This window comes from Aspergillus japonicus, assembly GCF_003184785.1.
Source record: "Aspergillus japonicus CBS 114.51 unplaced genomic scaffold BO86scaffold_3, whole genome shotgun sequence".
Lineage (NCBI taxonomy): Eukaryota > Fungi > Ascomycota > Eurotiomycetes > Eurotiales > Aspergillaceae > Aspergillus > Aspergillus japonicus.
Window position 1 is genome coordinate 687838 of NW_020291640.1, and position 13374 is coordinate 701211.

General features: G+C 24.9%; 1 protein-coding gene across 1 annotated transcript; it reads left to right on the forward strand.

The window, feature by feature from the left end:
* Window positions 1-4686: 4686 nt before the first annotated feature.
* On the forward strand, window positions 4687-6423 carry BO86DRAFT_395170 (putative rhamnogalacturonase; the record flags this gene model as incomplete). Its single annotated transcript, XM_025673278.1, has 1 exon — window positions 4687-6423. One exon carries the CDS (start codon window positions 4687-4689, stop codon window positions 6421-6423), a length of 1737 nt encoding a protein of 578 aa, XP_025532433.1.
* Window positions 6424-13374: the final 6951 nt, after the last annotated feature.

The window sequence follows — 13374 nt, forward strand, 5'->3', positions numbered from 1 at the left end:
TAAAAAGTAAGTTTTAGTACTATTAAATTTTTTTAACTAAAATATAATAAAATAGTATACTTTATAGTTATTTAGCTAAAATAATATTTCTACTATATCCTATTAAAAAGTATCTATTTCTATCCAGATCTTCTAGTAAAAGTTAAAATATTTTAATAAAAATATAGTTTTAAAACTATAAAAAAGCTGTTAAAATACTACTATTTTTTTATTAGTTAATACTACTTTTCTAGGCTTTTTTCTATTCTAGGTATCTTTTAAAAGAAAAGTTAGTAGCAGTATAATTAAAAAATAGTTTTTAATAAAATACTAATAAAAATTATAAAATTTTAAAAATATTTAGATTTTATAAAATATTATTAATATTAACTATATAAAAATATTAGATATCTGTTAAAAGTCTATTAATATACTATATAAAAATATAATATATTTTAAAAACTTAATATAATTCTAATAAAAAGTATATTTAGATTATTTTATATAAAAATCTGCCTTTTATAAGTATTTTAATACTTAATAAAAATAAAGGGTATAAAAAGAGTAGTTTTTTAAAAAAATAAAAATATTATTTAAATAGATAATACAAAAGATGTCTAAAATATTATAAAAAGCTAAATAAATATAATTTTAAAATACAGCTAAAGTATTACTTAATCTAAATAGTATAACTAGATATTTAAAATACCTATAATAGATTTAAAAGGCTGTTTTTTATTTATCTTTTTATTTAATATAGATTTAATAATATATGTTTTAAATATTTAATTTTAAAAAGTATTTAGCTTCTATAATCCTGTTAAAAATTTTTAAAATTAAAAAAAAAAATTTTTTTTACTAAAACTTTATTAAGTCTTCTATAATTTATATATAATTAAAAATCTTAATTTTTTTTAGTATAAAAAGAATAGGGGCTTCTGCAGAACTTTTAAAAAATTAAATTTATTTTAACTAAATATTTTTATTAATATAATAATAAAAAGATTAAAGTTTAATTTAAAATAAAAAATAAATAGATTTATATAGTAGGGTTTTGCTATCTTTTAGATTAATAGTATAGTTTAAAAATCTATAAAAAAAAGTTATTAAAAATAGTTAAAAGAAAATATATCTGTGAAATTATAAAGCTTAAAAAATAATATAGTTTTATTAGATTTAATTTATAAATAGTTTAAAAAAGCTTTATTTTTTAATAACTAGATATTTTTTAAAAGTTTAATTACAGTATAGATATAGGTAAGATTTTAATAAGCTTTTATAAATTTATAAAAAAATAAAATTTTTAATATTTAAATCTTATACTACTACTGTTAATTTTATATAGATAAATAAATATATAGATCTTTTAAAATAGTTATTAAAAGTAGAATAAGATTTTTAAAAAGATCTAGATTATAATTAATTACTATATAATATTTTATAAATAATTATATAGTTTTTTTTAAATTAGTAGTAGTAATAGGAATTATTTATATACTATAAATATCTATAGTAAAATAATTAATTATAGTAACTAAAAAAACTATAAAATAAGCTATATTAAAATAAAATTACTAAATAAATTAATAATTAATAAAATTAATTTTAGTATATAAATCTGAGTCTATATAGGTTTTAAAGGTATTTTTAAAATAAATAAATATATTAAAGTAAATAGCAGTTTCTACTTTAAACTAGTTTATTAAAAATATAAAGATTTTTTTAACTACTGTTCTTTTTTTATTAATTTTTATTTAATTTTATTTTTTACTTTTTTAAAAATATTAATTAGTTAAGTAATATTTACTGTTGTATTTATAGCAACAGAAAATTTTTTCTTTTTAATTTTTTTTATTTTAAAAAAACTTTTTTAAAAAAAACCTTATTATTTAATAGTAGAGGTTTTAATTTTTTAAAGGCTTTATTTAAATAATTTTTTTACCTATCTAGATTCTGTTTTTTTTTTTTTAATTAGTATATTTTAGTAATAAATAGTAATAAATACTATTTTCTTTTAGAAGTCCAGTAGTTTTAGTATATATTTATAAATATATTAACTAAGTTCTGGTACTAATTTTAAAAAAAAGATTAATATATATTTATTTTTTTATTTAGACTTAAAGTAATACTTTAAAATATTTAAATAAAAATAGAATTTTTTTAAATTTTAATTCTTTTACTAATAGGCCTGTTTAAGCTGCCCTATAGTATTAAACTACAAAATAGCAGTATTCTAAATAAAAAAAATTTATTAAATAAAATAATTTTATAATTTTTTAGTTTTCTAGTAGTTTTTTAAGAACTTTTTATTAATATACTAATACTATTTCTGCCGGCAGATAAAGTTTAGATAGCTAACTACAGCTAAAATCTTTTAATTTTTAGTATAATACTTTTAAAATACTTTTTTAAAAGTATATTGTAAATTATAAATCTATTCTGTTTTTTATTATAAACTAAAGCAGAGGAAGAAGATTAGAATTTTTTTAAATTTAAATTTTTTTTATATTTAGAAAATAAGATTAAACTAGTATAGTATTATTATAATTTTACTAAAGATTTAATATCTCTATATTTAGTCTATAATATTTAAATTTATTTTTTTAATTATTTTAACTATTTTAAGTAATAAATAGTAGCTTATACTTTTTAAAGATCTGCCTAAATTAAATAATTTAATTTAAAAGCAGATAAAGTACCTTAAGATAATTTTAATAAAGATTTATTAAATACTATATTATTTTTTTTTAAATAACTAAAAGTAAAAGAATTAGAAATTATTAGAAACTACTTAATACAGTAGATATACTAATTAGACAAAATAAGTAAAATAGTCTAAAAATAGTCTTTTATTACTTTTAAAACTAATTCTTAAAAAATCTCCTCTTTTAAAGGATTCTAAGATAATATATTATATATAAAAAAAAAATAAGTAATATAGTAATATAAATATTTAAATTAAAAGCCCGGCAAATCAGTACAGATTTAAAAGTAGACTACTATAGTAGTAGATATAGGTTACTGTAGCAGAAGATATTATATAACAAAAATTAATACAGAGGTTAATAAAACAATATAGTTTAAAAATAATAATATAATATATATTAATAGGTTTAAAAAATTAAATTAATTAAATTAAAATAAAATAATTAGTAGGCTTTAGAAAGCAGACTTCTGGTCTGTTAAAAATATACTACTATTATAACAGTCTAACCAATTATTTTAGTAGATAATAAAATAGTTAATTATTCCTAGGTTCTAACAGGCTATATAAGCTATATACAGTAATGCAGAGGCGGTCTGCCGGGCGGTGGGTTACTGCCGCTCCGGGAGGTGTAACAATTTTATACTAAATATATATAATATATAGATAAATTTAATTTTTTTGTTTCTACTACTATAAATTTATATATAACTGGATATTTGTTATACTAGATTATTTTAAATATAAATATAATACTTTAAAAATACAGCTAGAACTGTATAACTTATATAATTTATTAATTATATAGTATTTATTTAATTTAATAATCTACAGATATCTGTTAAAAATCTATAAATTAAATATTTAAATTTATATTTAATCTGTAGATTAAGCCTATTAATCTAAAACCTGCTAAGAACCGGGTTGGGTTTGGACCCGACCTGTGAACCTGCAGGCTTTGGCAAGGCCTAGACATAATGAGCGCGTCAATAGGCAGGCCAGTGCCCGTCAACTCGGCCGTTTGCTACTACTTGCCGAGCCATTTCTTGCCGATCAGAGCCTTCCGATGCTGATTCTGCCACATTTCAGAGATAGTGCTAGCCTTTAGTTTGGGGTTACTCTTTCTCAGAAATGCCTCAACCGCAAAGGGAGAGAGTCTCCGCTTGCGCTTCTGTCTCTCCCGATTTCTTCTCCATTCGCCATCCACATCTGAACCACGATTTCGCTGGCTTCTCGCTGCTCGTACAGAATAAAATCTATGACCCTGTGTTCGGCTGGTATGGATTTGGACTTCGCGATTTTCATAACTCGGCGTAGGGGCGGAATTCGAAAGGTGCTTGGTGAGTGCTGGGTGTCGGAACGTGTTATCGAGATCATCCTCACCTCGGGAATACTTATCCATTGCCTATGCCGATAACAAAGCACAGCTGTTTGGGCAACTTCTCTCCTTCTGTTCTCAAGGGCAAAGGCATGATCTGCGGGTCTCAGAGCCACGACTGCGAGGCCACCAAGGTAGATATGATTAGGCGAATGTCCTCGGCAAGAGCGAGCCATAGGACCCACACAGGAGGTCTACTGCGTAAGCCCCATAGTTAATTAATCAATCGGTCGGTAAGCCCCACAGTTAGATTAATTAGTTGGTGAGTAGTTGGTGAGTAGTTGGTCAGTAATACTCAGCAGAGAGGGGCTTAATTGTGTACACAACATCTTCGGCAAGAACATCTACGGGAAACATAGGGGTTATTCTTCGCTTCTGTTCCCGTAAGTGAATTTTTGATACCAAGCTTGAACAAGAACTATCATCCCATACTCCAGACCAATAGGGAAGTCAATGACTCCGTCTATGAATGACGGTGTGTTTCAGCTTTAACACCAAGATTCCCGTTCATCCTTTTCATCTTATGCCAGAAAGTGTATAAAGAGAGCATGAGACTTGAGGATAATGTAAAACCCAGGCCTCAAATTTGTCTTTGTGATCGACTCAGATGCAGGATAGGGCAAACATGTTGAAACAAAAGATCTTCCAGTGTCTTGCACTTACTCAAGCTGTCAATTTTGCTCTCTCTCTTACTCTACCTACCGGCGACGACGCGCCCTTCCTGCAAATCAACGATGATGGCACCTCAGTTATCGGCAATATCTTGTGGAATGCAACCATGACGTCCAACGGCGCGAAGCCAGCGTACTACAAAGGAAAGGATATCGTTTCCAATGCGTCCGGATTCTATTTTAGCTTCGCCGGACAATCCGAAGACTTCAATTGGCATAGTCCAAAGATTGTCGATGCCAGCACCGATTGGATTGATGTTCAATACGAATCCAACTATGGAAATCTCCATTGGGTCATTGACCGCACCACCGCCGGTGCCTGGCAGTACTTCATGAATACTGCCCTTCCCCATTCCCTTGGGGAATTTCGATGCCTGTGGCGACTTGACAATGGCACATTCACCCATGGACATAATTACATCAAGGATGAAGTGCTTCCCACTCTTGCAGAGACGAACGAGGGCATTGTTGTGCAGGATTCTACCAACCAGCTTCCAAATGGTACTTATATTACAAAATATGATTGGAGCAGTTTCATCAATGTTCCAGAGGCAGGTTTCTGGGGCGTGTATGGGGGCAGCTTCGGAAGTTGGTTCATACACCCGTCCAAGGAATATATCAACGGAGACCATTTGAAGCAAGAATTGATGGTTCACCGTGAGAATCCATCTGGAGACACGGTGCAGCTCAACATGCTTCATGGCACACATTTTATGGATGGGCCACGCGATGATCCTGCTGTCAATCGGACATGGGGACCCTGGCTCTGGTATCTAAATGACGGAGAGGCGAGCGATGCTGCAACAAGAGCTGCAAAAGAGGTAGCGCAGTGGCCTTACGATTTTCCAAGCATGTCAATCAACCCCGCATATCAGAGCAGAGCATTATCTGTCAAAGGCCGAATTGTTCTTACAGACGATACGCCAGCTGCCAATGTCAGTGTCTTCCTCGGAGACAATAGATCTGATGTCAAAACGCTTGATCAGGGTACGAACTATTACTACCGCGAGACCACCGATAGTTCTGGAAACTTTCGCTTCACGGCCGTACGAAGCGGGACGTATGGTCTTTACGCCTGGCCTGCGCAGGGCTCGCCTATGGGCTATATCTCCACGAATTTCACCGCTAATGATATCTCCGTCACTGAATCGTCGGAATCTCTCGATATAGGCGTGTTTAAGTGGAAGCCTCAAGGTAGAGACTTGATTTGGCAGCTCGGCACACTTGATAGGCTCGCCAACGAATTCAAGAACGGCGATTCGGGCTATCACCATGGCCTCACTGACGATTCTCCTGCCAATCTAACATTTAAGATTGGAGAATCTAAAGTGTCCGACTGGTACTACGTTCAGAGCGCGGAAGGCACATGGACCATCAAATTCGACCTAAATTCAACATCTAACCTCGATTCCGAGTCAATATTGACTGTGAGTGTGGCCGGTTACGGCGACAAATGCTACATCGATATTACAGCCCAGGGTGGAAGTGTTGATTTAGGAGTCCTGGAGCATCTTCAGGGCGATCCATCTACCTACCGTAGCTCGACGAGCAACGGTGTCTCGAGGGTATACTTCTTTACCATTCCAGCTGGCACGTTTGTGGTGGGAAGTAACACCATAGAATTTACAGTGACAAATTCGAACAGATGGAGAGGCTACATGTGGGATAGTATACTGCTAGAATGGGCATAAGTTGGCTTTCTATTGTATTAGACTACTACTGGGTAGTTGGTCTGAGGGAATATTTCTTGTCACAGCTGGGGCTGATGCTATGTTACTTATCCAGAAAACAAATTATAACCCAAAATGTCACTGAGTCTTTGAGACCTGTCTAATTAAAACAGTGTGACATCTATTCTTTGTGCTGATTTTTTGGTGAGTCGGCTCAGCGTACCTAAGCATGTGTGCCATTGCTGTGGCTTGGGTTGTCAACATGTTTGATCTTGTTATGGAATGACAATTTGATAGCGCCGAAGTTCCACACTTAATACAGCAACAAAAGTCCCGGGAGCTAATTAGGCCTAGTTAGTGTAGTGTGGTTAGCAACTCATTGTAAAAATCTTGATAATATAATAATTTTTAAAAATAAAATAATAAAATTAACTAATTTTATCAAGTATATCAATAATCTTTGATTTATTATATTTAAACTATATTATTTAATCTTAACTTTTAGTCTACTAAAGATTAGTAGTATTTAGAGTGGCTTAACCTGACTGTTATATCTTAACCTTAACCTAACTATAACTATATAGTTAGGTTAAGATATAAAAAATTTTTAACTATATAGTTAAAATTAGATTAAAATATAACTGTTTTTTTAACTGTTTATATCTACCAGTTAGAAAAATTAGATATAATAAATAGATTATTAACTATAGATTAATTAGTAATTTATATATTACTTTTATATATATTATATATAAAATAAAATATATTTTTAATTATAGTATAGTAATATTTTTAAATTTAATTAATTTATTTTATCTGCTCTATCTACTTTATCTGCTTTTTTAATAAATATACTGTACTTTATAAAATACTTTTATAAAACCTAGTATAATAAAAATAATATTTAATATTAAATTAATATATTAATAATTTTATACTACTTTTTATACTATTCAGAATAGTAATTATATTAATATAAAAATTATAAAGGCTGGGCCTTTATTTTTATCTAAATATATATAATATTTAAAAACTAAAATAAGCCCAGCTTTTTTAATTTTAGTAATAATTTATTTTTAAAATTATTTTTAAAATTATTTATATTTTTATTTTTACTAATATAGAAAATAGTAATTACCTTATTTTTTTTACTCTTTTAGTATAAAGATAATTAAATTAGAATTAAAATTATTAAAAATATTTTTATATTTTTTACTAATTATAAAATAATTAGTACATATTTAAAGTATAACTATTTTAATTATATTAAAATAAAAACAGCTTTAGTAATATTAGTAGATACTTTAAAAACTATTAAATAAATATTTAATACTAATACTATTAGTTGCAACTAAAAGAAAATCTTTAGCTATTTAGTAGAAAATAAAAAACTAATTTTAATAGAACTTTTAGTATATAAAAATATTAGTATATTTTATAGTACCTAAAATAGTATTAGTCTAATTTAAAATATTTTAATAAGCTATATATTTTTAATATTTAAATATATTTTTAGTTTTTTAAATATCTCTGCTGCAGGTAAAGTTTTTTAGTATTTAAAAATATTATAAAAAACTTTATTTAAATCTAATAAAAATTAAGAAACTGTTAATAGTATATTAATAACTAGATTTTAACTATAATAAAAATAAATTATTTTTTTAAAAATAGTTTAGTACTTTTTATATTAGTTAATATTATTATCCAGCTATATTTTTTTAAACTTTTTAAACTTTAATATTAGGTCTAGAATAGTTATAATTATATAAATATAGTTTTTTATTTAGTAGATATAATAGTAGTATTTTTAAAATTTCTAGTATATATTTTACAGATCTTTAAAAAATCTTTTTTTAAAATATCTACTTTTATACCAGTTGGTTAATTAAATAATTTAAATAATTTAAAAATTATTATAAATATTATAAATCTTACAGATATTGGACCCGCTGTTTTTAAATTAATAAAATATAAAAAAAAACTTATAAAAAATACTTTATTTATTTTTATTTAATTATACTAGAATAAAAATAATTAATATTACTATAATTATAGTACAAAATAAAGCTTTAAATTAGTTAACAGAATTTAATTACTTAGTAAATTATAAGATAAATTAAGTTTCAGTAAATTTTACAGTTAAAAAAAATAAAAAACTAAGCTAGATTTATTTTTAGATAAACTAAAACTTTTTATAGTATTAAAAACTTATATTTATAAATTGTATAATTTTCCAAATTTGTAACTAAAAATTAGTATAGTTAATAAAAAGATTTTAAAAGCTCTTTATAAAAGGCTTATATAAATAATTTTTAAAAAGAATATTTATATAAGCCTTTTATAAACAGCTTTTGAATTATATCTTTTTAAAAAATTGTAAAATATTAAAAAAGGTTTTAAAACTATTATTATTATTTTTTTATATATATTTAACAGTACTGTTTAAAATCTTGATCTAAAGTTTTTATAAAAAAGTATTAACTATAAGCTAAATTATATAAGTAAAATAAAAAATATAATACTAGCTTTAAATAATTTTTCAAAGATTAGAATTAGTTGATAAGAACTTTTCTGAGGTTTCTCAGAAAGACTTCATTGAACTCTCACTTTTGCATACAAACTGGGTGCGAAAGTGAGGCGAAAGTGAGAGAAGAATAAAAGAATCAAAGATTAGATAAATAAGAAAATAGGCTAAACTGCTAGAATCAATTGAACTGAACTAAAACTGATTTAAAACTGATAAAAAACTGATTGAAACTGATTGTTCTTCTAAATAGAACTCCAGGGGTCTTTTCATCCTTATTCATAGCCAATTGGCTATCAAAAACACATAAAAAACATTTAAATTCATATTAAATTTATATAAAAATTATATGAATAGAACAGGGCCGAAAACAATAGACCCAGTGGTTGAATAGGGCCTAGAATAATTAATAAAAGTAAGGCCTTTTGCTCTGCTGCGGGGTGGGCGGAACTCGGAACATCAGTCTGCCAACTGGTTGCCTAAGGCAGCCAACTGGTGGCCTAAGGCTGCCAACTGGTGAGCGTGAGGCATATCTTCAGTGGCAGGCAGGGCTTAAGGTGGCGGGCAAGCAGGAATGGCAGGCGAGCAGGCCCTGAGGTGGCGCCTGGCAGTGGTGGCGAACTGGCGAGCCCGAGGCCGCGAACTGGCGAGCCTGAGGCTGCCAACTGGCCAATCTGCCCACATTGTTGACAATTATATATATAAATATTATTAAATTTTATATAGTTTATAGCTTTAATAATCTCTGCTAATAATAGTATATATTCTGGGCAGAGTTAAACAGCTATTCTACTTTGAAACTACTAGTTAAGATTATTAAAATATTCTATACTAAATTTATAAAAATTAAATATTTAGCCTAATATATTTTTTTTAAAAAACTAGTAGTATTAATTAAATACTATCTATTATTATTATTAAAGTATAACTATAAAAGTTACAGGGTATAACTTACTGCTTCTAAAATACTGTATAATCTTATCCGGAATTTAAAATTATATTTTAAAAAAATATAGCAAATCTAATAAATATATTAATTTTTAAAATATTATTTATTATTTAAGTATTTAATATAGTCTATACTTTAGTATAGTACTTATAATAAGATTTAATATAAGTTTTTAGTAATTAACTATATTATAGGGCCTAATTCTTTTTCTATTTAAATATTAAAAAAACTTCAGCTCACTCTAAGATCTAAAAATAGTTTTGATTATATAAAAATTATTAAAAATATTATTAGTTTTTCTATAGTACTCTGCCAGCTTATTATATATATATTTAGAAACTAACCTTATTATCCTCTTCCAAATAATTTTTTTATATAATAGTTGTACTTTAGTGTTATTAATATAAGTAAATAAAATATTATAAATACTAAAAATATTATAAATAGTTATATTAGTAGTTATAAACAAAAATAAAGTAAACTTAAAAAATAAATAATTAATTAATAATAAATAGTTAATTTATTACTATTTATTCTTATCTATCTATATCTTAGTAAAATTAAACTAGGCTAAAAACAATACATATACTGTAATATAAAAAATATAAAATTTTATTAAATTTAAATATTTTATATAGATATTAGTTTAAATTTTCTTATTTATAGTTTAATAAAGCTTTTACAGTACTGGGGGCTTTTATTAATATAAATAGTAATCTTCTAAACCTAATAAATAGTTAATATTAGTACTTAAAGTAGATAAAGGAATATATAAATAATAAATCTTATTTAAAGTCTTTATAATTTTTGTATTTTTTTATTAAATATAATCCTTTTTTTAGTCTTCTCCAATTTCTTTTTATTATTTTAAGAATTTATATTTATTTAACTAAAAAGCTTTTTTAAACTTAGCTGTATAATATATATAATATATAGTAGATATATAACTGGTAGATAGCTTGGCAGCTTTAAAAATATAATAGCTTTTTAAAAATTTATTAATAGTATTTTATTATTTAAAGTATTATTAGTTGTAATTATAAGTACTTAGTTTATAATTTAGTATTTTTTAAATAGCTTAAATAAAACTAAGTTTAAATAGCTACTAGTATAAAAGCTATAAAATAGTTTAAATCTAAGTAATATTTTATAATAATTCTACTTATAATTAATAAAGTAATCTATTACTGCTATAAAAGCTTAATAATATAGTAATATCTAATAATTTAGTATAATTAAGATTTTAGCACCTTTAGAAAGTAATTTAAATAAAAAGTTTTAATATTTCTATACTTTCTACTAAAAATAGTAATAAATAATTTTTACTGTTAATATTTCTAGTATAGATAAAATAAAATAAGCTATTTTAATTAATATATAGAATTTAGAATATTTAATAAATATAAATAGTAACTGGAAAGTAATAATAAATATTATTAGCCTATTTATCTAGACTTATAGCAAAAAGGTTTATTTAGAAAAAAAATATTTCTAATAAAAGTTTAATAAAAAAAATTAAAAATATAACAAATATATATTTTATTAAAAATAATTTTTTTAATATTTTATAATTTATTTTTTACTTATCTACAGGTAGTTGCCTGTAAATAATAGTAATTTATTATAAATATTTTCTAATATTTATTAGCAGAATAAGTAAAAATATAATTATAATTTTTATATATAATTTTAAAAAATCTATTATAAATAGCTGTAATTTAATAAAAGTACTTTTAAAAACCAGCCTAATATTTTCCTTTAAAAATATTCTGCTTGTTTATATTTTTATACTTAGTTTTTAACTACTACTTTACAAATTCTTTATTTACTATTTTAGTTTATAAAATATATATTTTTTTTACTAAAGGATTAATATACTTAAGAATCTCTGGAGGTGGGATTAGAACTACTAGTTATATAAAACTTAAAGTAAAAATAAAAGTTAGTATTTTATATTCTTTTAGATTAATTAAATTATTAGATATAAAAAAAGATTATCAGCTGTAGTATCTTTAAAAACCAATAAAAAATAATAATCTAAAAATTAAAAAGGCTGACTTTGTAATATTTTAGTAAACTAAAACTAAAAAAAAAAAAAATTATAGACTTTTAAAAGAAAAAGACTTACTGGCCTTTTTTAAATATTAAAAAAATACTACTGGCAATTTATAGAAAAATAAATTTAAAACTAATATTTTATTTATTTTAAAATACTATACTATTAATTAGTTATTAAAATTTATAAAAAGGCCCTTAAATTATACAGGACTGTATAAAACTACTTAAAACTGCTAAAAAAACTGCTAAAAAACTGTATAAAACTACTAAAAAACTACTTAGAACTGCTAAAGAACTACTAAACAACTACTTAAAAATTAACTGGTTAATCTTATATATTTACTATTTATCTATTCTAAAAAAAATAAAAATATATATTTTAGTATTTATTAAGATATTATACTACTAATATATTTATACTATTTATTTTAGTTATTTTTATCTGCTTTTTCTGCTTAATTTAATTTTTTTATTATATTTTTTTATTTTAGTCTATTTATTTTATCTGCTTACTCTGCTCTTTTTAGTTTATTTAATCTAATTATTATATCTGTTTTGTCTATTAGATTTAGAATATAGACTTAGATTAAATAGTTTTAGCAGATTAAGTAGACTAAGTAGATTAAATAAACTATAAAATAATAAATAAAGTTTAAGATTATAGTATTATAATTTATTATAAATTTTTAATAAAAAGTTTTACTTGTATAAGTTGTATTTAAAGTATAAAGCTAAAGAAACAGTATAAAATAATCTATTAAAAACTTAGTAAAACAGAGATATTTTCTAATAAAATAAAACTATTATTATATTTTTATAAAGGACTATAATTAATAATTAGATTTATATAGATTAAAAAAAGATTTTAGTATATTTATATAGAAGTAGTTTTTTAAAGTAAAGACTATTTAAAACTGCAGGGAACTATAGTACAGTTCTGGGTAATATAAACAAAAATTAAAAACTGTATAGTCCGGTTCTGGTTCTAAATTTCAGGACCGGGACTGCACCATTCCTAGGCCTAGTGGTGATCAGGCCCGCGGAGAAGGTGAGGGGAGAGGAGGGAGGAAACAAAAATATCGCCACCCTAATTTCACTTACTAAACAAGGCAGGCATAGCCCTTCCACCGCTCCTGCCGCCTTAGTAAGGTACCACAGAGGCGGTGATGCACAGAACCGGGCCACCCGCTGCTTTCTAACCAAACCATAATCTGGAAGTCAGGTATAAAAATTCCAATTAATCTGACCTGACCCGGCTGTTAGGCACTTTATTATTATATAATATACTAATTCAAATCTAGTATCACTTTTTAAGTTACTTACTAAGTATCTTTATATTAAATAGAAAATGTAGATAACTAGATTAAATATTTTATTTAATTTTAAAAAACTCTTATTTTGTTGTCAAGCTGGTCTGTTTAGTTGTCTAATTAATTATTTA